This window comes from Rhipicephalus sanguineus, chromosome 2 (genome assembly GCF_013339695.2).
Source record: "Rhipicephalus sanguineus isolate Rsan-2018 chromosome 2, BIME_Rsan_1.4, whole genome shotgun sequence".
Taxonomy (NCBI): Eukaryota; Metazoa; Arthropoda; class Arachnida; order Ixodida; family Ixodidae; genus Rhipicephalus; species Rhipicephalus sanguineus.
Genome location: NC_051177.1, coordinates 23,392,789 through 23,420,608, shown reverse-complemented (window position 1 = coordinate 23,420,608; position 27,820 = coordinate 23,392,789). Strand labels below are relative to the sequence as shown.

At 47.0% G+C, this 27,820-nt stretch overlaps 1 protein-coding gene across 1 annotated transcript; it reads right to left on the bottom strand.

The window, feature by feature from the left end:
* Positions 1 to 3,005: 3,005 nt before the first annotated feature.
* Positions 3,006 to 27,406, bottom strand: LOC119382529 (beta-1,4-glucuronyltransferase 1). The gene is made up of 3 exons (XM_037650264.2): positions 27,299 to 27,406; positions 11,083 to 12,291; positions 3,006 to 8,240 (listed from the first exon to the last, which is right to left on the bottom strand). Exons 2-3 carry the CDS (start codon positions 12,271 to 12,273, stop codon positions 8,016 to 8,018), a joined length of 1,416 nt encoding a protein of 471 aa, XP_037506192.1. The 5' UTR covers positions 12,274 to 12,291; positions 27,299 to 27,406; the 3' UTR covers positions 3,006 to 8,015.
* Positions 27,407 to 27,820: the final 414 nt, after the last annotated feature.

Sequence of the window (27,820 nt, the reverse complement as noted above, 5' to 3'; positions counted from 1 at the left end):
AAATTTCTCCCGAGCTCACTACGGCGTGCTTCACAACATATTGGCGTAGCCAGGGAGGGGGAGCGTTGCGCGGTTAAAGGGACCGACAACTGATTTTTCTCGACCCAGCTTTTTACGGCGCGACAGGAAGCTTACCCTTCGTAGCGTTTGTAGCTGCAGTGGTTTATCCTAAAAGCACGTAGTTATTTTATAAGCAGTATTTTTCGATCTGAAAGGCTCCAAACACGCATGAAGGCTTGCTCCAGCAACGCTGAGAATTGATAGCAATGCCGCTAGCCCTTGTGAAAGCTGTCGTTGTTCTGCTTTCGCAGGAGTTACTGTAGCTCTGCTTAACCACCTTTATTTTGAGCTTTCCAGCCATTTTTGAAAATAGCAAGCTGTTACAATGAGATGATGTGGCTTTATACACCTTCTTGGTATTTGTACAGCGTTGTGCGCGCCTGCGACCAAGGTTGCCTGCGCCTGTGTCATATATGGCTTTTCGCGGCATGGGATCATTACGCCAAGCGAAGGCAGCGCCACTTTGTTGCATACAACTAACGCAGGCCTGTATGTACATTTTTATGGAGTAATATCTTTTAATATAAAGAAATGAACAATATTTCAGTACTAACAGAAAAGTCATCGAACGCATACACCAATCAATGGTCACGTGACCGGCTTCATCGGGCCGTGTATGATTTTGCCGCCAGAGGCGCCAAAGGTCATTTTTCGCGACTTTCAATGAAGAAATAAAAATATAAATCCGCCTCTCAAGAGATAAACAGGGTTGGTTTGAGTCAATGCGACGGAAAATCTTTCCACCAGTGCAGTCATCTCATTTCATGTTCTGGGCAGTTGTCGGTCCCTTTAAAGTGAAGTGCGAATCGGATTATGAGCACACAAGTAGAAACCGGAAGTAACTTTACAGACCGGAAGTTGAAACCAGAAGTGAATTAAGAGAGATCTCGTGCAGATGGCAGGAGAATATAGCGTGCTCTTTCACTGAAATCATTCGCTGGATTCTTGGTGGAGCCCGACATAAAGCTCTTTCGTGTCCCAAAGAAAGTAACGAGCGCGCACACAGAGCGGGCGAACGAGAACATTGCCGTGGCGTGACATCGCCAGTTTTCCCTTGCTTTTTTTTTTCTCTCTCTCTAAACTGGCACCGGAGATGGGGGCGCTTAGTAAGGGCCCATTCGTTTACCAAAGTGAGCCAAGCGCGTTCACGACACACTCTTGTACGGCACGGTACACGCACGCAAGCACATGAGAGCCTATGTACACACACAAATGGACTTTGTGTGGCACCGCGTTAAAGCGAGTTTCGGGTTTCTGGTTAAATATTGCGGCTGGGACGCGGAGATTCACGCTGAGGTTAATGCGAAACGAGCCGAGTGCGAAGCTGCTTTTCTACATTGGCAAGACAGAAATATAAAGATGAAAGACAAAACGAGTGGCAGAGTGAAAACAAGCTTCCCTTGAGTATATACTAACAGGTATGTACTATCTTAGTTAATGTGGAAGAGTTGTAACTTTGACCTGCTGGCGAGACATTTTCACACGTCGTTCAGCGACGTGTGAGCCTTTTGAACTCGAAGGTTAAACCTTAGAGATATCTTGAAATATTCGATATTTTGAATTTGGATAGAATGCCCCTGCACTAAATTGAAGTATTACACTCGAGGGCACGTAGCGAGGTGATCTCGGCAACCAGGGGCGTAGCCAGACTTTTTAACACGAAAGTCTTTTATGCCGGGGTCCACCAAGACTTCAATGACGTATTTCCGTCACGGAAATGACGTCGAAAAAAGGTACACGAATAAATGGCAAAGAAAAAAAGGTTCCGTCACCGGGCATCTAAACCACAACCGCTCGATCCACAACAACAGATGCCGGGCCTGCTATCCACTGCGCCACGGTCACAGACTCTAGAGGCTTTACAAACGCGCCTTTTCTATCTACCATTCTCCCGGTCGGCGGAGTGGTGTTGCCCTCTGGGAGCGGTAAGGTAAAGTAATTCGTCGTTACTATGGCCTCCGCTATTAGCACCTGCAACGAGTTACACGTCCGTCCCATTCGGCGCGTTTTCAATAGAAGTTCAATTTTGTCAATGCCTTAACACACCGCGAGGTGGCGACATTGGCCCAAGCGTGGTAAAGCTAGCGTCGGCCTCGCTCATAGCATCACGCTAATCCAAACCAAAGATAGCTCTGCGACGCGCGCCTGCCACACCTGGCTTAACACCGCGTTCCCCGCTCACGCGCTCGCCCCGGGAAAAGTCGCGGCCGGGCTACCGGGGCGGCACGACGCGCTTTGCGTTTTCCTCTAGTCCGGCCGTGGTGCTCAATCACATTTTAACATGCCGCGGGATGGCGACCAAGTTCTGCGTCCAATGTGCGACGCTCTTCTGGCTATCACACCTCCTCCTTTGATTACGCTTTCACCGTTGACTACTACAGCTACCACAAGGGTTTGTTTAATCATTTAACATGGACGTTAGTCGTCGGCATGGAGATGTACCACCAATCACCAAAGTGGGTGCATACACGTTAAACGGTGCCATTAGCTGCCAGACATCAATATACATTTTACAAGCTCCCCTTATATCAATGTACAGTAAACATTCAGTTACTTCTGTAAGGGCATGCTTTACTTTCGTGTTATTCCGATTCCTATGACGGAAGGATCAACCATGTTTTTTTCAGATGGGGGAGATATATGTTCGTGCGTGTGCTTGTATGCGTGCGTAGTATATATACACATGCAAGAAAATGGAAAAAATTTCGGGAGGGGGTGCTCAGCACCCCCTCCCCGATATGAAATAATATTTTCCCCCATCTGTTAGGCTCGTTACTTGTGAGCATAGAAGGTCAGGCCCTACTGCAGAAACGTGATAAGTAGCTATCATATGCATTCAGAGAGTTTCTTGCGAGAAGGCCATATGTCGCATCACAGATGGCTTCGGTAGCCCTGTTCTTGTAGATGGTATACGTCCGTCGTGAGTGAAACGCACGCACACTCGTAAACAAATAACATTTTTATTTCACCTATGAAGCATTCGATACATTAGTATATTCAGCCTGTTTTGTATGTTTTCTTTTTATTTTGTTGTAATTACACAAGCGCTGCAAGCTTCATTTTCATATGTACCGTTTCAAAGAGCAACAATTTGCGAGAGCGCATGCGCACAGTTCGACAAAGAAACAAGCAACAATCCAGCCCCCTTTCGACATTTCAACTTCATTCCTACAAAGTAGAAGAAAAAGGTCATGCAACGAGGCACGTCCGGCCAATTTTCTTCATAGAAACCTACGCCGTCAAAGCACGAGACAATCAGAGCACCATGCACGAATAAAGCAAGCGAATCTTCTTATTTATGCTTCCATTTCGTAGGCGACAGAGACACAAGCAATCAAATTTGTAATATTTGGCTGCCACCACATGATATGCGCAGTGCATCCTGCGCAATAGCCGCTGCCAGGAGGTACTCGGAAACTCTCGCCTTGGAGCGTAATGCCCTGCCTTGCATAATACCTTTATTGTATATACGGCAGGTTTATTATATGCGTTTGTTTATTGTAATCGACTACCGGATGGTTACGAGGTCAAGCTCCCAGCCGTGAGGTGTTCCACGGAGCGGGACATTTCTGTATCCATTGCATACAAAACAGAAATGTTTGTTTAACGCAGAATCAGAGGCTGAAAATTTTTCCGCATGACCAAGAAAGTCGTCATTACCGAGTATGATGTAAGCGCAGGCTTGGTAAGCAAGTAATGACGTAAATACGAAATGCGATGACAGAGTGAAATTTAGTCCATCGCCAGTTCCTTACAACATCGCGGATTTTGACAGTGAGATATTGTTAATTATTTCATTTATATGTCGACTAAAATGCATCAGAAAGTACGCAAGGAGCCCATTCATGAAACCCTAGTGGTACGAGAACATCCTGAATAAGCGGTGATTCGATAAAGTTATCTAAGATGCAGTGACAAGCATAATCGGCGTCGCATATTATTCGAGCGCGATTGAATTACAATAAGGAAGGGTCTTCAGTTTGGCCATAGCAAGGCAGACGTCTCTAGGAGTGAATCGACTGTACGCGAAAATAGTATGGGCAAGCATCGACTCATCACCCGTACTTTTAACTGCAATCAATGTTAGTTATGTCGTTACCTCGCACTTGCGCTGCGTGGATTACCGAGCTCACAAGCGGCGAGACGCTTTCTATTCTACACTTATGTGGTCGGCAAGCTGCAAGGCACGTCAGTTTTTAATGATTCTCGGATCATACACCTCTGCACATGCTTGCGCAGATGCATGCCCGACAAGGACGCCGCAATTATTACAGAACGCAAATAAGAACAAATATATTTATAGATCCGAATGGCAAACACGGACCGTATCTGCTAAGAGCTATCATACACATAGAATCGGAGAGTACTACAAGCGGCGCAAGCTTCGGCCACCCGCACTTACGTGCGGTTATTTATCTTTTTTTTTTTTTGATGAACGTTCTGGCTTTCGTTGTCAATATTTTGTTGCAATATATTGCGTAGCAAGATTACGATATGACATGTTTGAACTCTCTTCACGGTGTATGCAACACGCGCAGAAAGCGAGGGAGCCTTGACAACAAGCAAATGAACGCTGACTTGCAGATATTACTCAACGTGCAGAAATAACCATTCTGGCCATTGCAAAAGCACGCTGAATCGGAAGCTCTAGTTTCTCCCGAGGAATTAAGAAGAAACAGTAAATATAAATAAATAAAGAGTTTAGTATGAAACAATCGTGGAAGCGGAATGGAGTCAGAAGAAAAGTGTTGAACGCTGCGCGCGATAAATGAGCCCTGCCATAGTGACTATAGGAATGTACACGATTTGTTCCGCCAAAGGAAGGCCACCACTTGTCGATGCAGGAGAAGCAGCACACGAACGCAGACGCCGCAAGACGATGTAGGAAATAAAAGCTACCAAAGTGGTGTGTCCGTGCTCACCACGTTACATGGCTTCTTCTGCGTATACGCTCGCTCTATCGAATCTACGCAGATGCCCGTTCAATCAATGCGGTGACGCTGCAGTGACGTCACAATAAAGCCCTCGCCACTAGACCGCTTCGATTCTCAATCGTTTAGGGATAGTTGAGAGCTGCTTACATACGAACACCGACATCTGAGTCAGCATATGCCACATTCAATGTAACATGAGGTTGAAGCGTTCGCCCAAGCTTATCGCAGTATCTACATACATCGCGTACAAAACTTTCGAAGTCATGATGGTTTCTCGAGAAGCAGAACTCCATGCATGGAGCCAGTGTACCAAATTCAATAAATGGGAAAAAGGCTATTTTAACACAAATATATAAAGTTCCTTTTCAGTTATAATACATTACTATAGCGGCAGCTTTTGTAACTGACCATATCCAATTAACTAATCAGCTGGTACTCGCTGATCAACCTTATCGTTGCTCGAGACACGTTCAATTCAGCACCCGAGGGCTGGCCGATCCGAATTTGAGCTTGTTCCGTTTTGTTTGTTTAAACTCTGGTTTAATGTTTCACTCACCAACGGTATATATAGCAGCGAGGCGTACCAGCTGTTAACATGACGTTGTCATTGTGGCGGATTGCCGAGTGCCTCTGTCTCAATTCTCCCCGCAAGAAAAATGGTCTTCAGTCGATCGCGTGGGTCTACACTATTACGAACAAAATGTAGTTCACGGTTGCGCCAAGAAAACGCGTACCTTGCGGGGTCGCGGCGAGCGATTGGCTCGATATATCGACAGTGCCGCCGAATGGCATGCGCGCCCAACGTCATTTTATCCTCAAACGAGTGTTTGTACAGGTCAACATTCAAAATACCTTAGGTTGGCATAAGCAGGCTCGATATTGCCTTCAGCTACATAAGTACTACGTAGACAGAGAAGGTTCAACGATTGTTTCTTGTCTTACTCGGCAAACAGCGAGGATCACATTGAAAGCAAGTAATATATAAAAGACGGCGAAAGCCTTCACTGGAATTATGCGTTGCTTTACGGCACACAAACGAACATGATGTGCATGAACCACATAGTTCAACAACTAGTGATTGGTTAAATATAAGTATCGGATTTTATTTCTGATTCGAGATTTTAAACAGCTGCCATAGTGAAGCATTCGTTTTAGAATTACGCGCCAGTATTGCGCTGTCACAAGCGCGTAATACGAATCGCGATACAGATACGTGGGGCGTTTCATACGGATGCATGCAGTACCCACGGTAACGCTTACTGTTAATCGTCAAACTGTATAAGGAAGATAGGAGTACTGCACTGCACCACGTGAAATGTGGAAACATGTGCAGCGTGACGGTAATATGGTCTTTGAACCATCGATGCCGTATAATATAGTATAATATTTTGTCCTTGTTTATAGTGGAAGACAAAACACTGTTGAAACAAGTGCAATGGCGATTCAGGATTAGAGCCCTGAACGAACCCGAGCTCTCGGGCTTGGGTCAGGCGGGCTTGAAGACGTGTTCGCAAATGAGTCTATATCGGGCCTTCGAGAACACGCAGTAGCTCTTAATAAAAACAGAATCTATGCACGAGCAGTGCTTAGTCATGGGTTCGTCAGGGTTGGCTTGGCAGCGCATTTCCGACGTTCATTAACTTCGTATTCAAGTTAGAACATATGTGCTTGAACTTTCAGTTGCCTTTGCACCTAATATAATTTTAAGCTCTTTGCTCCTGTAAGAACTCTTTACAAGTGTCATATTATTGCGGCACCAAGTAGAGCACCTAAGGCTCATGTGCGCCGCCGTCGCCGTGCTGTCATTGTATTGACGTGCATGCCCATGCGAGTAGGATGGAGATACGCGAAATGCGTTTAGCTGCAAAAACGTCGAATCCAGGTAGCACCTAGTCACCCTCTCACAAACTACGAGACCGAGCTAGCATGGACTTAATCTTATTTCGCACTGGGTAACAAATATGTATCACCTTCACGCTCCGCTAAATTCTGCCGGTGACAGAGCAGTGTTTTGACTTCTGTACTGCTGGCATTGAAGTCGTCCGCACAGACAGCGTTTCTGTTGAGCGGTTGTGTGCCCACTGCACCGGACACCGTTGTGCACACACTTCTTTGAGCGAGAATGACAACAAACGTCAGGTAAGCTTAGTGCTGACAAACGTTGACAGTTCGCTGTAGCGCCGCTGCTGGCGTTTTTCATCGCACCGTTGTGACTCGCCCTGCGTATCTGCTAGAGCTCTGTACTGTTCGCTGTGGCGCGTCGCGCCATGTCACCTTCGCATATTGTTACAACACCGTGCTAGGGGCTCAAGCGCGAAGTCAAAGCTTCGTGTCCGGACCAAAGTGAATACATATTTTCTATATAGGTTCCTATGTTCCCATAAAATCAAATGCGCATTTAGTTTAAAGTAAGATACATTTTGAGAAAACTTGATTCTATAGCCTTAACTCGTGTCGGCCTTTTCATGTTGGCTGTACGCGAGCTTACGGCAAAAAAAAAAAAAAATTTTTTTTCCCGATGTGTTAATGTCAGTGGGCGCAGTTTGCCCAACTGTAATTTCTGTGGACACGCCACCTAGGCAATGACATCTTTTAAGGCATGTGCAACGAGTTCCTCTGGCGGGCTCGGGCCGTGACCTTTCACACAGTCGCGGGCCCGGGTAATGCGTCACCAGTGGACGAGGAACCATCGGAATACAGGAGCTCTGAATCCCTAAGGTTGCTCGTTCACCGCTAACTGTACAGTTATAACGTTATCCTTTAATCTAGATCCCTGTATGCCGAAGGTAGATTGTTCGCGGTTAACTGCAAGCTGTATTATAAAGGGATACGTACGTACCCAGGAACGTGATCTCTTATCCTTTCGTTGCAACCGCGTATCTTTCAGACACTTCACAGGGCTTTTCTAATAAGCAATGCCTGACAACTGCTCGTCAGTCCAACATATACACTCGCCGCTCGGCCGGTGTGAAAGGACACCCTACACTGTGTCGAAACGAAAGCAAAAAGCACAAAAGTTGGTCACAGCAACGGCGGTTTGGTGGCCGGAGGGAGCGTCGTCTTGGCAGCGGTGACGAGGTACTTTCTCTTCACGTCCCGCTTGAAGCCCGCCAGCTTGCGCTGGTTGAGCGTGTTCTGACGCTCGCGCCAGTAACCCTTAGCTCGGTGGTTCTGCATGCCCCGGTGGAGGGCGAACGCCTCGTCCAGCACCCAGAACTCGAAGCCAGCTGCGTGCGTCTCGTACACCTGCAGGCCGTCAAGTCACCGTGTAAGTCAGCGGGGTCCGGCCCCCACATGACTGTTCGTCCCATAATATATATATATATATATATATATATATATATATATATATATATATATATATATATATATATATATATATATATATATATATATATATATATATATATAAGAAGTATGTTCATGTCATTACAGACATGACTGGCCTCAAGCATTCCTTTCGTGAAGCATCCCATGCGGTCACCATATGTCGAAATATAACCATGAAACAAAAACTATATTTCAGAATTCACCTTCCAGAGCGCAGAATTTAATCGTTCTGAAGATCGGTATGGATATGTTGTTGGAATGCTGACGCCAACTCCCCTTCAGAAATGAACCGTATATGAGATGTGGGAAATGCCGCCTTTAAAATGGCATTTTGTGCACGCCAGAGCAGCCCGTTTGGTTGACACCGCAACGACCTGTGACTGGCCGGCGCTGCTGTGCGCTGTACAAGCCGTTGTGTGCACTGTATATATATATATATATATATATATATATATATATATATATATATATATATATATATATATATATATATATATATATATATGAAGAATAGTAACGTCGATTTTGGCCGCACAATGCAAAACAACGGCAACAATGTAGAAAGGTTAACGTCATTAACCCGACGCAGATACTCCATTTGGAGCAATCGACCGCGTCATATATATACATGCAACGCCAGCGCTATCGTGAAAGGATAATGATTGCTAACGAGTGGCACGGTGCGATGCTTCCTGGCGGTCACAGAGCAGCTGCAGCCGACTGGGAGCCTATTTATATAAACCTGCGCATATCGACTCGCGCCACCTGGCTTCCCCTTGTATGCAAACATTGGTACGAAAGCATAGCAATGGCGATGCAGCTTGCAGCCATCTAAAGCTTAAATATCTCCTTTTTTTTTCAGTTCTCCTTTATGTCTTTCTTCATTCAAAACAGACGAAATTATCGCAAATGTAATGCAGCTGTTTCTGTTCAATAATTTAGCTAGATTCTGCAAGGTACTTCAGCACATTGTTGCCGTTAAAGTGAGCGTCCACGCGATAAGGGGTACTAAATGAATGAATGAACACTGTATATAATCTATATTTATTTATTTGCCACGCTGAGTACTTATGTAATTTATTGGTAGAGTTGGCCAGGTACTGTTAGTATTTACATATTTGCCCCTTCTAGAAGAAGCACGTGTGTTGGGAAGGTACAGCGATCAGATTGCCACGGAAATTTTCGAGGCCTTTTCAATGTGTAAGAAAGAAACCTCTTGTGTAAGTGCCCCGTCCATCGCTCTTAGCGATAAAGAATTCCGTTAGAAGTTAATCAGTTCGTGATGGATGTATGGAAAGTGCTTTATTGTGAAATAGGGAGGCGCAGGTCCTCTGCGGGACTTTGCCTAACTACGATAATAGTTCACATTGTCCTATGGTTTCCACTTATTTAAGTAGCAGTCACTTGTACTGAGGCGGTGTTTGGTCAGTACTGTGGTTTGTCAGTCGCCCTAAACTACCCTGACTAGGCCGCTCTGACTTCAATATTGTGTAAATAACAGCTGCGTGTTCGGATCCGTAAGCAGCGCTTCACAATAATTCGTACATCGCACAGCCTGTATGGCCACTCTCCCTTTATCGAATGCAGACCCTTGCCATTAAAGTGGTGAAGGTCTGCGCGGCAGCGCAGCCCGCAGTATGTGCACGTCACTGTCGCAATATAGGGTAGTCGCCATTTTGCTAGAGCACGGTATGTAGGCAGAATTTGCGAATACCTTATTGACGAATACCTCTTGAGAGCACGAAAGGGGCGACTTGTTCGAAAAGAGGACCGGTGGGGTAACCTGCGTCTACTCGCATTACGTAGGGCCGCGCGCACATAGTACATCGTGGCTACCGAAAGAGCCATTTGACTTACAAGCTCATCGAGTTTACCCTGAGGAGTGAGGACAGAGAAAGATTGGTCGACCCACCTGCGGAAGCAGCAGCGGCGTGTGCCGCCGTATTGCCCCCGGGCACACCCGTGTGCCCCGGCGTCCAGATGATTCCTATCGGCCTATTGGCATTTTCATGCCTACGAAGGATGCTTTGAATAGCGACAGCTGTAGCATCATCCGAGGCTGGGCGAAATATTTCAGAGTAAGCTGCGTGTGAGTCGGTAAAGTCACGAAGTGGTTTCTGTATGGTGTATGGCAGGGTTGCAGTCGCTCCCCATATAGAAAGGAGTTCGGCATGCACGGGGGTACCGCTCGGAAGATGGCACGGTGGTCTGCGTGCAAACCCATGCTATACAGGCCTGGCTATCGGAGAGAGCAGCGTCCGTGTTGATGTTCAAGTTGTATCAAAGCTCGCTTCCATGAGTTGTCGCGCGGCAAGAACTTAGCGGGCAGTATCGTTATTAAAGTGTTTGTTTGTTGCATTTTAAATGTGTTTTATTGTGTAGTTTTACGCTGTGACGCGTGCGCGGCAATAGCTGTTCAACAATGACTCGCCTTGTCCCTCTCTCTTTCAGCCTGTTACGAATAGTATATATTTGTGCAGGCGCGAACAAACATTTTGTTGGCAGTCAGCGCTGGCCCTGTTCTCTTCCTTGTCCGCGTTTCTAGGCGCTGTTTACTATGTTTACAGCGCCGCACATAGGCACTTGTTTAAAAAGAATTTTCTTGAATCGCTTGTTGAATCGGATTCTACGTGCAGTTTTCCAGTCCAATGACCCGCATTCGCAATTCAAGACCAGGCCAAGGGATAATGCTTCAAGCTCGCTATAGGATTCAAGCTTGAAGCTATAATGTTTCAAGCTAGCCACGTTGCATACTGACCTGCGTGTTGCGCGTGAACCCGTATCCGACGAACCTCTCGTCGTACCGGGGCACCTCCTTGCCGGCCACGTAGAATGGCTCGTAGAAGAACTCGTAGCGCTGCACCCTGTATGCGGCGTGCAGGCCGTCCTCGGAGTGCGGCAGGGCCTCCCAGGCGGCGTGGTTGGTGGCATACTGGTTGAAGACGAAGGACTTCTCGTGGAAGGGCCGGGCTTCCCTGCGACGCACCATGGCGAGCAGCTCGCGCTTGGTCCTCGGCACGGGCGCCATCTCGCGCGCCTCGTACGTGGGCACCACAAACACGCACTTGGCGCACGGTAGCCGGCGGCCACTGTTGGCCGACGCCAAGAAATCGGACAGCTCGTCCCACAGGCCCGGCTTGGGCATCACGTCGATGTCGACAACGAAGAAGTGCTTCTGCGGCGAGCAGCCGTCCCGGGCCACGTTGCGCAAGTGGTTCTGGGGGTAGAGCATCTGCTTGACGTTGCCGCGGACCACGCGGGCGCCTCCCGAAGTGTGCAGCGTGCGCAGCAACGAGGCGTGGTTGGAGCACGAGAATTCGGGGCCGCCGCCACCGCCGCGGGTCGACCAGGGGACGGCGCGCGTCACGTTGACGCCGACCGGGAAGACGAGGTCCACGCGCACGTTGGCTCGCACGGGCTCCGAGCAGGAGCGCAGCAGGGCGAGGTAGGCGCGCAGCGCTTGGAACTGCGCCGCGTTCGCAACGAACACGGCCAGCGACAAGGGTCCGTTCCACAGCTGGGCAAGTTCAACGAGCGTGTGGAGGCGATCGAGCGAGCTCTGGGTGGCGAGGCACACTTCGCCAGCGTCCGGTGAGCCGAACTCCGCATCGGGAGAGAGGAAGGAGCGCGCGATTTTGTACTTTCGGCTAGCGTCCAGTTCGATCGCGTCTTCGTCGAACTTGAAAGGGGTGCGCCGCGCGAGCAGGTCCAGTATGTGAACGCCGCGCGCGCCTCCGGCAGGCGTCACCTCCTCGTCCACGGGGACCGCGGAGTCAACGCGTCGTTGCTGCGGAGAAGACGGAGGGGAAGACCCGGGCGCCGGGGAAGGGTCGATCCGGTTGATCACCAGCAGGCCGATCAGTTCGCCCAGGGCGAGGGCACCTATCACGATCAAGGCTAGCGGGCCTCGGCCAAGGCATCGGTTTCCAGGAAGACATGCTCCTCGCATCACCGGCTACGGGGTCACCTGCGAGGACCAATTTGTACTGCCGTGTCAACTTATGAATGTGCACATACCGTGCGAGCGTCGACTGTACGGCATTTCCTCGGTAACAGTTTGCATACCCACAAAGCTCTCCTCCGTCCTAGTATCGCTATAGTGCCACGCTGTTCGCATCAGGAGTTACCTGTGTGTTTGCGAGAAGCTGGATAGTCCATTCTTCAAAGGTATACTGCGCTATAAGAAACAAGGACACAGAAAAAAAGGGGGGGGGGGACAACACATGCACAAACTCACAACTGAAATTTTATTGAGTGAAGGGTGACATATATACAGTGAAGATGAAAAGAAAGATGGGCTCATGTGGCAAAAACTGGTCACGTGAACGCGTCAATCACCATGTCACAACCTAGATTCTAGATACCGCACTTCACAGTCAGCAAGCTGCACCGACGGACCGACGGAAGCTGGATAGGTCTAAATGAGATGTTTCACCTGCGATGCCGTTTTCCTTTCTGTGAATTACTGGGACCCATGCATGTACCAGGGACTAAAGGTAAAAATAATATTTATGAGAATTTCGGCAGTGCTCACCTCACGATTGAATGTCCACATTCATGTGATCGACATTAAAGCATTGACACGCTGTATTGTCGCTACATAAACAAACAAGGAGACATTGCAGCCTTACAGGGCTTGCATAGGGCCGAAAAACCTCATACATAAGGCGCGTATGCAGCCTCTCTCCGACAATGTCGGTGACTGCGGCCACACTCCAAACTGCAACCGTTACGCCGATCGTTCATTAAGGTATAGTATCTAAGCGGTGTGTTGGGTGGGAAATCCAGCGATAAAACACGGAGCACGAGATGACGGGACGAGGCTCAAAATAGCAAACGAACTTTTCTGCTGAAAACAGACATAAACTCTGAAGCAAGCCTCACGGTGCATGCGCATATGAACAGTTACTGCACCTATTGTGTTATTGTGTTACTTCATCTAACAACCACAAGACACAACCAAGAAAATCCATTTCGTTATCATCACATTGACTAACAGATGTGTAGCAAGGGCGTGCAGTTCTAACTGCACGGAAGATGCCTAGAATTTCCCTTTTCTTTCCGTTCTAGTCTTCCAGGCTTTTATGCTTTCAAATCCCGGGATACACCCACAATTGAGCGCCCTCATTTTTTAGAAAAAAAAAAGGCTCGCGTTCACATAAACGTTAAGATGCCGACTGAGACGTGGATATTGCGGAATGCATAGAGCGAAGAACATCATTCGCGAACTATTTGCCAACAGAAGGGATGAAGGAACTTTTTCTCTGAGGCGGAAAAAGAAGAAGGTAGGATTGACGGGAGCACGCCTTCCTTAACGTTCCTTCCTCACGTAGTCCCGATTTTGGAAGCAGGGCCTCCGAAAACGGGGACCACCCTCCTTTCGGATCACGGAGGGCGCTTAAAACGGCCATTTCCTTGCAAAGCCACGGCCACAAGGCGAAGCCGGAACTGGCGTGCGGTGGGGCACGTGCCTTTCGCCTCCCTCGGGCCAACGCCCAAAAGGAACGCCCAGTGTCCGCGCCGGTCAGAGAACCACTCCCGATCACCCTCCTCATTTTTTTATTCATTTTTTTTTGTGCCGCAGGCATTGATCCGGTGCACGTATAGCGGGTATACGACGTGCACCCTGACGCGCGCTTCCACCCTGCTCGTTCCTAGGGCCGCGCAGCGAGCGAAGAATTCGCAAATGCGAGCGCTGCCCCTTGGCGCTAACGATCCCGCCAGAATTGTGCGCTCGAGCGGTTAGCACATCCAAGTTCGGTGCACGGAGCGAATGATTCTGCGACGAGCTCTTTGTAATGCCCAGCCGTTCCAGCGATAGCCGGATATCATGATAATCGGGTGACTACGGATGGACAACGAATATTTTCGACATAACGTGTCTATATATACGAATGCGCCTTTCCCGAGAAGTATAGTAGTATATCGCAAGATGACAGGTCTAAGCAATTGCGAATGAATGAGTGAGGTATCTGCGCAGTGCACTTACTGCGCGCATCTTCAGCTGATACTAAATCTATAGCTCGCTAAAGGAAGCTCTAGGAGCAGCTCGCAAATTCAGCAAAATGTGGAGCGGGAAATACGCCCGAAAATTCGGGCCAGTGCCATCATCTGAATGAGACGCGACTGCACTCCGCATGTTCGTCAGCGGCACTTGGTGAGCGTCGAGTGTCATGTGCGTCTCGTTTAAAAAAAGAAAGTATGCGAGCACTAGGCGATGAATATTGCACATTTCTCTGAAAACGTCTTGAAGTGGCAGCTCCTTAAGGAATACCGCGTAACTGTAGATACCTACTTCAAAAAAAAAAAAAAATTCAGAGAACAGTATTATTTTCTAGGGTAAACTCAGCAAGAGGCTCAGTGAACCACGCTGCTGCGATTTGCATCTGGCGTCGCGCTAGCTGTACGCTGCTTTCCAGATCCCAAGGAGCGTGCCAAATCGAAAATCTAGATGCCATTGCGTTCTGCAGGACCCAAAAAGTTATTTTCCTTCATTCCTTCCTTCCCATCGGGAAAAGGCTGAGCACTGCTTTGTTGTATACTAACTTCATATGACTATCGCGAAGAGCCCTTTCAATAAATTGTACTAAACTGGGAGTAAGCGCGATTGCTCTGATATTGCCAGCAGAACAAATGTTGTGCTGTATAATACTGTAGCAGAACAAATAGACAGGGATTGAGCCGATATAGCAGCTGAATAAGTAGGAGCGGGAAGTTTAGGTTGTACTAGAAAAATCACCGGTAACTCTGCCTGGAATTTTGGTGTGAGACTGGAAGTAAAAAGGTAAACTAATTTGATGATGGTGAAAAAAAATGCTAACTCCTAGCTGCCATGTCTTCCCTGAAAGAAGTATCTCTGGGTATTATTGCGTTTATTTGACGGCTATCACAAAAGTATTCCAACAAGCCTCTTAGGTATATAATAGGCATTAACATTGGTAGTAAGTACATAGGCGAGCGCAGTGTTCCCCATAAGGGGGCCGAGTTTCACCGCAGCCTCCTTCACCGTTGGTCGAGTCCGAAATAAAACTAGCTCCGCAGTGGATGAAAAAAATGTTGCAGTGGCTTAGCTCGGCTATGCCAGGATAACGTAGCGTTAGCAAAGGTTCAGCTAATTATTCTTAGATTTCCTGATTGTCTAGGATTAGCTTGATTATCATGCTTACTGCTGCTCCAATGACACACACACGGTATACGTATTATGTGGCACATGTATATTTATTTTTCCTGGTAACTACTTCGGGATCCGATGAGTTAAGCATCTCCGCTCTTCTGGGCCGTTGAGCAGCATTTGCGCTCTCCTTCTCCATGGCTATGCCACACTGGCAAACGCCAGTCAGAGGCGCTATCAAGCGGCTTCAGCGCAGTGTCAGACGGCGACTGCACAGCGAAGGCGAATAGCTGCGCGCGCACCGGCGCCAATACGTCTGCCAAGGCTACGACGTCACTCCTCTGGAAAGCGCAGACCGGCGGCGGCGAGTGGCGCGCGGCGGCGGCGGAGTGCGCGGGAGTTGCCGGCTCCGGTGCGTGACATCACTGATCCTCGCGCATGCGCAGCACGGCTCTTGAGGATCCACGCGAAACTGGCCCGGCTAGGTCAGTGTAGCTAACGCTACAAAATAAAAATGAAGCAATGACGTGCTTTTCACAAAGGCCTGCCATTGGTCCGCGGCTTTCCGGGGTGAAGGTGAGAAGCAAACAGCTTTTTCAGTGCAACATAAGGGTTCCTTGGTCACCATTATCGTCAAAAACATGCGTAGCCATAACCCCGCGCAATAAAAAATGACGTGAATGACGTGGCGTAAATGACGTGAATTGGCGCTTCCCTTTAGATGACTAATTAGGAGGAGGGGGGAGCAGGGGGTAGCCGCTCCCCCTGTTCCCCCCCGTGCGCACGCCTATGAGTAAGTAGGTTATCAAATTCAACGTTTACTGCGTGGAAGTCCATTGAAAAGTGTGGGTGAATGAGACCCGTCCGAAAAGCGCGGCGCATTCCCAACTCGGTGATATGAAGCACCACGAACCGAGGTGAAAGCTGGCAGCTATTGAGAAAAAGAGAAAAAATAAATGCGACTCTCCGAACTGACGGACGTAGAAGGCATGCATCTATTCAGCTGCCCCATCGAAGGTAGAAAATATAACAAACAGTTTTTTTTTTTTCTTTGTCGGTTCATCCTTTCGCAAGCCTCTTCTCGAACTTTGCCCGAAGTATGCAGGAGTCAACGGAAGCCTAGAAGTTCAACAAAAGCAGCGATCTGAAATCCATCCGCTGAGAGAAGATTAAAAACTGGTTCGGAGCTCAATGGGGAAAAGGACGCAGCAGTTCTCTTCAGTGTGGTAAAGAGAGATTCGATCGGGTACGATGCAAATGGCCGAAAAAAATTCTCTGCAAACAATGACTGCGTCTCAATAAAAAAAAAAAAGAAAACGAACAAAAGAGCAAGTGAATGCGAATGGAGGCGGAACAAAGCCGTCCCGTCTAGAAAGCTTGGAGGCATTGGGTATATGTGAACATCGCCGGGTACCTTTCTCTCTCTCTCTCTCTCTCTCTCTCATGTTTAATATTTTTTTCTGACATTGTTGCGAATCGTTCTTGATGATAGAGCTGGCATCAACTCGTAAGGCTAAAAAACTTACTCGGCCTTACTTCGAAACTGCCTCCAGGAAAACACACACTTGTGATTGGCTGGCGACCGTGCACTAGCAAATCATGGAAGACAAGTGTATCTCAACACTAACTAACTAACTAACTAACTAACTAACTAACTAACTAACTAACTAACTAACTAACTAACTAACTAACTAACATATGATATTGTGGTGGTTTCACGTCCCAAAACCACAATATGAGGGACACCGCAGGGGGGGGGGGGCGCTCCGGAAATTTTGACCATCTGGTGTTATTTAACGGGCACCTAAATCTAACTACACGGGCCTCTAGCATTTCGCCTCTCTCGGAACGCGGCCACCGCGGCCGTGATTCGATCCCACGACCTTGGGGTCAACAGTCGAGCACCATTACCACTAGACCACCGCAAGCAAGCAAGCAAGCAAACTAACTAGCTAACTAACTATACGGAAACAATTGAAAGTATCGGAAAATAATGGGCGAATACATTCGTATTACTGCTCCACTACGCGTTACCAATGTGAACCAGACGACAAGTGATTCGTTTCAAAGTTCGCATCGCTATTGTGAACGCAGGAACTGTTCAAAACTGTTCGAATACTTTCAAGCAGCTACAATTTTTTGAAGCAGAACACAGTAAAGTCCGTTTATTTTGTTTCATTCTTTATCGCAGTAATCGTAAAACAAGCGAATGATTTTCGAATGAAATGACTGTCGGTGATCTTCGTGTCTTAATTGAAACTTCGGATAGATGTGTGATAGCCCTGGTACCATGGAGGAATACTCCATGCCTGGTACCGTAAGCTCGAGGCACACGTGAAGCACGCGCGATGAAACGAGGGCAACTCTGGCTGCAACTCGGTGACGTCTCTGTCTCATGGCAGATCATGCCCTGTCATATGTAACAAGTACAAAAAAAAACTGGTGGCGGTCTAATCGACCTTTCCTTCCACACAGAAGCGGCAAATTTCACTGTTCATTAGAATTCGGTTTAAGCGGATTCTACGGTATATAAAAAAAAAAGTCACAGGGTCCCTTACGCATGCGCCTAAGACGACTAGAAGGCGAAAGCCATCTTATTTTTCTTCTTAGTCGATGTATTGATCATCCCCCGTCCCCCTGCGAGAGCTTTGTTCACCTAACGTGGTTTAGCACTGCCTCCAGGATCGCAGGCATTGCAAGCGTTCTGCAGCTCACCTTATTTTGCACTGCCTCCGTGATCGACGCACTTTTGACCAAGTGACGATGTCATGTGACGCCATAGTCACGTGATTGCGACGTCACACATTTTGGCGATCTGTGACGTCATATGGTGACGTCATCACGCGACTTTTTGCATCACTCGCGTTGACGTCGACGCGCCGGGATGACGGTCGACGGTCAATTTTCGCGTTTGATGAGAGCATGCAAGGCTTTCGCCTTAATTAAGCAGCGAGCAACTACAGCAGGACAACTTCAGGAAGATGTGAAAGCTTAATTAGACGAGGCCCCGATTACGACCGAGGCTAGCCTCTAGCATGCTGCACGCATCTCATGAGATGCGTCCCTATACGAGAGGCGGTTTCATTAATTTTACTCCTATCGTTTTTGTTTATTTTATTGGTCATAATGTACGCGATTGCCACAGCGAGCGAGCCTGGTTTCTTACTGCAACGATGGAGCCAGCGCGCAACGCACGGGAGCAGCGAAATAAGGGGAAAAAAAAAGAACGGCATGCAAGAGAAAGAAACAAACTCAAGAGAAAAGCGACGCCCCGAATTCTGCGCATGTTCGGCAGGAGCGACCTCGTGTAGTACACGGCGTGTTCGGCATGCGCGTCTAGCCGATTGGGCTTCGCTGCGAAGCGCGACGCTATGAGGCGAAGCCAGCCAACCAGGCTGCTGCGCGACTCCAAGAAAGATTCAGAAGCAGGGGGGGGGGGGGGGCATCTGCCTTGCAGGAGAGAGCCGGGAAGGGGGTCGCATCGATTAAATCGGAGACCATCGACCACTTCGGAAGTGTACACCGGTCACGGACAATGGGAATCGCTTCTGATCAATGCAGCTCCATTCGCCCTATTTTCTTCTTCCCTTTTCTTGTACTTTATTCTTCTCACTCGCGCTTTTCCGAAACACCAGCTGCTGGGAGCCAGACCTCCGCGATTTCCATCGGCGATGATGTATGACCTGTCTCGGTAATGGACCGGGTATAGACCAGCGGCGTTTTCCAAAAAGTTGCCCCCCCCCCCACCTCCCCTCTTCCTTGCAACGCGGCAATTTTCAGCCCGCTCTTTCTCCAATCCCTCCATACTTTTTTTCTTCGGTAGAAATAGACGCCGAGGTAGTTTTCGCTCCGTCTACGTCTTTGACGAAAGCTTTGTCAACGAAATCTGAAAGCCTCGCAAACGTGCGCAAAAGAAGTGGAGAACTGTGTAGTAGGTAGACCGTGGAGGGAAGCGTATAAAACGTCTCGCTTAGTCATCGTGGACGGCGACGACGGCGCTGCAGTGTTTGATCACTCCTCCTTTCGGTGACGACACTGACATACTCGCCACGTTGCATTCGTTACTCGGCTGACACTTTGTTGCTTCTACAGCGAAGAGGAGTGTCACCGATGTCTGGAAGTTGTGGACGGTCTTTCATATGTCCGTCATTGCTTCGTTCAGAGCTGTCAGTTGGGAGGGTGCATGACAGCAAATACGTGAGCTTCGCTGCTCGCAAGGGTTTTTGTTTGTGTCCAGCTGCTTCGCGTGTTGAAGGGGTGAGCCATTGTAGCGGCTTCTCTCTCTCCCTCTTTCCTTCTTTTTTTTGTCGGCACCGCCGAAGTGCTGTTCGAGTGCTTGCAGTGGAACATCACCGAAGTTCTCGGCCGGAGAGCTCACGCGCTGGAATCGGGACACAAGTTGTTCCTCCAACCAGAGTCCTTCAATGCTGGGCTCTGCTGCAACGAATCAATTTTGCTTCACACCGAAACAACATTATCTTTGATGCCCTGTGACGCTCCTCTCCACCGAAAATTCTTATGCGTTACCAAGCGGAAGTTCACAAGGTATACACGTAAGGATTTCGCGCATCTTTAATAATAATGATTGTCGGGGGTTTCACGTGACGTGCCAAAGCCACAATATGATTATGATGCACGCCGTAGTGGGGGACTCCGTATTAATTTCGACCACTTGGAGTTTGTTCTTCGACGTGCACCGAAATCTAAGCAGCCGGGTATTCTTTGCATTCCGCACGAGAAGTGTTAATTATTTTCGTAAAACATCGAACTTATATGTGCTCACGCACTTCGCTGTCAAGAAAAAAGAACTCATGTATAACGTTATGTTTTAGCTTATCAAAGCGTAGTCCTTATATATATATACACATATATATATATATATATATATATATATATATATATATATATATATATATATATATATATATATATATATATATATATATATATGCAAAATTGAAAAATCTGGGGGGTGTTGAACCTCCAGCCCCTCCGCTTCCATCCACCCCGGCTACGCCAGTGGTGATGCTAGTTATTAAAGGCCTCCATTACGACGTGACTTATATTCAGATCAAATTTTTGCACATAAAACCGAGTAATTTAATTTTTATGATTGCTCCGCTGACTGGCGACGCACTTCCCAATGAATGAGTGCACCCTTGCTTAGTAGAAACAGCGCACTGAGGTGATAAGTTTTACATCAAAAACTTTTCTGGGCAATAAATGTCTCAGACTTTGTATTTGGCAACCAATGCTTCCCATAGATATCAAAACAAGGGAATCAATAGGCCTCTTCGCAAAATGAGCTTCCTAGCAATGTCCTTGTTCTTATTGGGTTCAGCTTTCAGCTGAACCCAATAAGCATCAAAGCTGAAAACACTCGTCAGAATTCATGCCACTGGTTGGGCCCTTTTCCAGGTGAAGCGGAAAGGTCTCCATTCGCCACGGACGATTTCCCTCGCTTCGATGCGATCCCGCTTCCAACAGCTTTGCAGCAACCCAACGCGACGAACGATATTCCACACGTGTTGCGTAAATGGTCTTTGCCCCAGAGTCCCAACGAGAGCACTACGTGCGAGAACACCGCATGCGACGTCGATGCTCCATTTCCTTCGTGCTCGCAGTACGATCTCGGAAATAAGGTTGCCAGCTAGACTTTTACCCTTTCTGCATAAAAACATCGACGTCGCAAGGTGTTTTCTTTGTATTTTTTTTAAACGAAGCTTTTATAACTAATAAATTTCGGTGGCGTCGTACGCGAAAAGCCTGGCGACGGCGAGTGTACAGAAATGCGGCCTTCGAAGGTGCGCCAGTCAGATGCGTATTTGCATGCGCCGTTTTCCAATAATTGATGCTCTCTCCATAGTGCGCTTGTCGGCGATCAGCGGTTTCTGATAAGGCAATCACATCTTTTGTCGAGGTGACTCACCATTTCACGTCGCCACATTTCATTGTTGCCTGGATATGAACGCGTGACCGTCGTTGTTGCCTGTAGCAACAGAAGTGTGGCGCTGCTAAGTACATGGATGAAAGTCCGATTCCCGGCATGGAGGAAGGAAACAATTAGGAGGGAGTATTGCGCAATGCGATACAAAGAAAGAAAGAAAGAAAGAACGAAAGAAAGAAAGAAAGAAAGAAAGAAAGAAAGAAAGAAAGAAAGAAAGAAAGAAAGAAAAGAGAAAGGTTGTACGTCAGGCACGCAGACGCACAGCTTCCTGAGTTTTTTTTTTTTTTTTTTTACTTGTATGCATCAGCTGCAAGCCATGGCTATATACCTGGAATAAGGAAGTCACCCACCTCTGGGCGAAGAGAACGCGCGCCTGGTCAGACAATAAAGTTTAATTCTCTCTCTCTCTCTTATTTGTATAGTGGTCTCAATGCCATACGAGTGAACCAAGTCACGTCACTTCTGTTAGATAACTAACACGAAGTGGCCGAGCGGCTGCCCTGTCTATCGAGGATAGGAGAAAGTCATTAAAACAGACAGTGTTGTGCGCTCTGTATTGACACTTAATGCCAAAACTACGGCTTCAACTTATCCGCCCTCCAGCAACCACGTGGGACTTGCTTTAGCCCTTAAAGGGACACTAAAGAGAAAAGCGATTTTCTCAGATTACTACATTACTCTTTCACAATTCCAAAATCACCTCGCTTGCCGCGGGAAGACGCTTGGTAAGCGAGAAAACGCGCAAAAAGAAAATGCGGGTGGCGACGCCACATTGACGTTCCAGCACCAAATGTCGTGATGTCATATATTTTGACGGCATCTACTGCGTCCTACGTAGTTCCTAAACAGTGAAAATGAAGTACATTGTCTTTTGAGGGGGCCATAAATTTAACATACCAAATTTCAGGAAATTTCGTTGAGCCAACGTTGCCAAGATACGAAAAATACGCTTTGAAATCTGTGACGTCACGTGCGGCGGTTTCTGCGCGAAATTTAGAAATTAAACTTGGACCTTGGGTTTCTCCTCTATTAATAAACCGATGATGGCGAAATTAACATTAGAGTTTTCAGAGTACGATTTGCCAACCTAAACCAATTCATCGTTTTACTTTAATGACCGTTTAACGAAGGTAAAGCATCTGGTAAAACTAAACCATGTATGATACTTCGAAAGCATCGGAAAATGGATTTCATGTGTCCTTCCGCTCTCGTCCATTGCCAGCAGGCCAAAATATCACCAGATTTCCTTTCACTGACCTAGAAAACGATGCAGCGAACGATGGAAAACGACGCTTTGGCACGCGTTCCAATGCGGCAATATGGGCATGCATGGAATGGATGCCGAATCTTTTAACCACTGCGTTGTTGCATTCCCGTTTCGAGATTTCTGTAAGGATTTGCGCACCTCGCCAATTCTGAGTTGTGACGTCTGTTCGCGAGTTTCGGTGGCCGCAAAGGCAATATGTTGCAGCTGTCAAAAGCGACATTGGGCTCATGCGGCAAGCAAGAAATTCTGAATTCGCGAGAATATGGCGGTGTCCCCTTTGAGAGCCTGCTTCTGTTGCAGTAACCGAGGTCACAACCAGCATGAATCGCGGAAGTACACTGATTCGGTTCAGCCTCAAATTACCTGTCTCTTCTTCTTCTTCTTCTTCTTCTTCTTCTTCTTCTTATTATTATTATTATTATTATTATTATTATTATTATTATTATTATTATTATTATTATTATTACTATTTAAAGATATCGGCGCACAAATAGGTCTCCGGCGCTTCAAGAGCTCGAACACACAGCATACGGAGTTTAAAGTAACAACAGGACGTTATAAAATGCGTGGTCTTCGCTTGCCACATAAATAAGTGCGAAGAGCAATAGCCGGCGCCTCTATCCCACAGAAACCACGAGTGTCTGGGTGTTTACATGCTAATATCACGATTTGATTATGAGCCGCGCCGCAGTGGGGGATTCCGGATTAATTTCGACCACCCGGGGTTCCTTAACGTGCGCCTAAATCTAAGCACACGGGTATTCTTTGCACTTCACCCACATCAAAATCCGGCCGCCGTTGCCGGGAATCGAACCCGCGCCCTCGAGCTTAACAGCGCGACACCTGATCCCACAGGAACTGAACACGATCATATACTTAGATTTAGGTGCACGTTAAAGAACCCCAGGTGGTCGAAATTTTCGGAGCCCTACACTACGGCGTCTCTCATAATCATAGCGTGGTTTTGGGACGTTAAACCCCACAGATTATTATTACTATGAACACGATCATATAAAAGTGCGCAATGTAGTACATAAGATAAGAAGAATTAATCCAGGTAACCCATTCGTACAACCACGTACATTTCCTTGTCTATATGATGCACGAATCCAGACGAGGCAAACTTAATTTTGGTTCACGGAAAGTTTAACAGTGGCAAGCTTATCGCTACGCTTATCAAGTGCAGGCATGCAACCGAAGCTACTTCCTAGAAGAGCCATTTCCGCTTCCCGGATGTTCACTCTCCCCGTGTTCCTTCCGGTAATTTTAAGTTTACTGCCCGCGAGGCAGTGGGGTTGTTAAAAGGTCGCCAATCACTGAGAAAGGAAGTACTGAGGGCTAAATAAGGAAGCTTCGTGCCTACAGCCTCCAATAGCGTTGCGATTTTGAACATAAGAGTACGGTGCCAGTCCGACACCACAAAAGCTGCACTGACGCATATGCCAACCAATAGCACGCGCCGACGTCAGCGTTAGCGTGCGAGGCCAGACATAAACTAAGGCTAAACAGCGCAATAACGGCAGCTACTACAGCTCTTGTCGCACGTATTCTTCATCCCTTATCCGTTCTTTTTTTACTGTTTATATAGTTAGCGGTCCTTCTAGATTGCAGTACGTAGAGCCAGCTTTCATGTAGGCACTTTAACAAACTAATGGCCGGTGCACTCATACTTGCGCTTAGTGCGTACAAGCGGAGTTTGCAAGTCTTATGACATAGAAAACGTAGACAGAGCTCTCGAGATGAAACTATGTGCACAAGGGCCAAGCTATTATGCCAAGTATGTGCAGCTATTTCTTCATTTGAACTAAGATCAATGCCAGTATTAGTGGGGCGAATTTTCACTACGGAGAAGCGCAACTGCGAGTTGTAATAGTGGTCTGTTACAACCACTTGTTAGCTCTGTTATTTATTTAAAAAAGATATCATATAAGCTGATTCCGCCGTTCACAGGCGACGGTTAATCCTTCTCACTTGGTCATTGAGAATCATATTAAAAATGCTAATAGTTGCGATATATAGTACTGAAATAAAGGCACAACGCACATGGGCAGTGCGATACGCTAATGACGTTTAATACTTAAGCACTGCATGAGTTGTTTTTAGGTGCGCTAATGACACAATTACAAACGCCTACGCGTGCGACGCTCACACACGTAGCCAGTAGTATTTCTCACATAACATATAAACATCCTCAAAAAAGCAGTGTTGTACTTTTATTGATTTGTGATGTACTCTTGACGTTCATGAGTCTAACAGCTTGAGACGCTTGCGTAAGTCCATTAAAATGCAGTTATTCTACGCACGCAATCTACGTGCAGAGTGCATGTGACAGTCTAGAACCACCTGATGTACATTTTCGTCTTTATGACCACGCGAACTTGTTGCAAAGGACACACTCTTCGAACTAGAAAGTGCTCATGGTTTTGATTAGCCGTTAGACGCTATATACACATATTAATGTAAGCAAAGGTGAACCGTGCATAGTAATGCGACGTTTTCACGGTATCTCGCTATTCGCTGCCTCATGACTCAGAATCACGTCGCCCTCTTGAAGTAACCACGACGACAGCACTCCACAATGTTTCGTCAACGGCTTGACGCCTCATTTACCGTCGCTTTTGCAAACTCTCATTCAGTTCAAATTAATATTCCCGACAGCACCGCCTGCGACACGCGCCGCTCTGTCGAGACCTTCGCATACTTTAGGTTCATACTATGGACGCTTTTTGGTGCTAAGAGACAAGTGCTACGAAACATGCTTTACAGACTTGACGGTCATGCACTGTCAGAAGAGAAGGCTTTGGATCACGGCTGGCAAAGGGTTTACGGTCAGAAGGCCGTGAATGGGCCGGTATATCTCCTGAAGCTTACGTTCCTTTATGGGAGAGAAGTGATGACATGTTGCGTGATACTGACTGACTGCGTGTGTGCTGTGTTATGTGCTGTATTTCTCTCTCCATCGTTCAATCTCCCCCTACCTGTTCCGACGTGTAGGGTAGCAAACCGGTTGTGCTGAACTGGTTAACCTCTCTGCGTTTCCTTATCTGCTATATCATCATCTTCTTACGCTGTCGTCTGATAATATCCCTGCTGCTGTTGGCAACCTCCAGATGCAAGACAGTGGTGGTGTCCGCAACAAGAGATGTCCCTTTATTACAACCATGCACATAACGCCATAACTACATAATCTGATTTGTCGATCATTTGAGTAGTACATAGTTACAAAGATGAAAGTGACGACCGGAAGGATACATATATGACTAAACTGACAGGTCACTGACCAGATACTATACAAGGCGAGAGCATTTATCGATACTCACTTCGTGTAACAGTTATTGCGCTTCAAGGAGAGAGAGAGAGAGACGGGAAATGAAAGCAGGGATGGGTTTTCAGCTCCCGAATAAAAAATACTGTTAGTTTGCACATAGAGCGCCTAAAAAGTGCGAGAAATTAACACTTTTAGACTGCCGTACACTTCAAGTATCTGAGATACTATGAAACACATTTGCTGAAGCCTTCCTAGCAACTGGCTTCTCCACGTGTGGGCGGGGACACTATGGCGCAAAGTGATGAGATTTCACTGCTTTTTTTATTGAAATAAAACATAAATGAAGAAGTTGTTGTCGCCATTTGTTGGCGACGGCTACTCCTTTGCACTTGGTTGTTAGGATAAAAGTATTAAGAAAGAAAAAGAATATATATACATATATACAATTCTGCACGTTACATTCTCAAAACAACTTGATTTTTACTATTGGCCAGTGCGCTAAAAACAGAGTATGCGCAAAAAACAAAGGATGAGCTGTTGACAATTAACACAAACTCATCTACAGAATAGTTCCTAACGCGATTAAAACAATTGTACGCTAATAGTCCGTATCCTCCAATTTCCATAAATAAATGAAATTTTAGTCAGCATGTAACATACTCTGTAAGAACGTCTTAGAATGATACAGCCTTTGTGAATTAAAAAGTGCGCTAATTCGCTCAGTTTCTTTAATACATTAGATAACATGTTACCAATTCATCTGCCAAAATAGCATGCTCTTGTACCCTTATCGTAAATTTGCATAGAATACGTCAAATAATACTTAAAGAATTAAAAAAAAAAGTTTGTTAAGATTTTGTCCAAACCGTCAAGCTGGTTCAGCTTGTTTCCTCCCAGATGCATTAGAGCGAAGTGATGTTTATACGTACATTACATCTTGATTTATTCGCTGCACAAGAATGTCTGATTGATTATGAAGAAAGAACATACTGTGTGCTTACGCCTTGCGCTAAAATGACAGAGGCTTCACAGTAACACTTGATGTGTTCTACCGGGCGGCGGTCTAAAGCTTCCGCTGGTTGTTGCCAAGCAAGGGGACACTTGCGCGAGGAGAGAGGCGTCAGCCGTGTTGCGATGTCCTCGCCCACATCAGTAAATACGCGCGTCTATCTGTATGAAAGCTGAGTCAAGGAGCTATCAATTCGCGCTAACACCCCGAGTCGGCTCCTGCGGAGAAAACAGATGAAGAGCTGATGTAGAAAGAGGAGCGACGGGCTAGCCGTAGAATCAATAGATTGTCCGAAAAACGATGTTCGCTCTACGTGCAGACGTAACGCGACTGGGCGGAGATGCAGGTTTTGTGTGGAGATGGCCGACTCACCGTGTGGGGACAGCGGGTGGAGATCGGGAACGGGGAAGCGGGCATTCGGTGGCGGGAGGAGTGGCGGCGGCCGACCGTCTCATCCTGGTGATGCCGGGAGGAAGGATGCCACTCCGGAAGGTGCCACTCCGGAGAGACAGCGGCGAAAGAAGGCAGCGCCGCCACGCGGGCGCACGACGCTAGCGCCACCGCCGCCAGCAGACGATGCACGCGATGACTGCGAGAGCAGCGCAATGAGGTGAAATTTAGAGCGCCGCGCAGATTGACCATCGGCTTAAAAATTAAAAATGCAGTAATGGATACGAATGAATGAGGATGGAAGGAACTAGCTAATAAATAAAGGAAGGAACAAAGGAAGCAAGAAAGGAAATGGACAGTGAACGCAACTATATTGTAAAAATCACCGTGTATACGTCGCTGTTAGCGCCGCTTTCAGCGTCTGGACGACCTTCTGCATAAATAAATAAATAAATAAATAAATAAATAAATAAATAAATAAATAAATAAATAAACAAACAAACA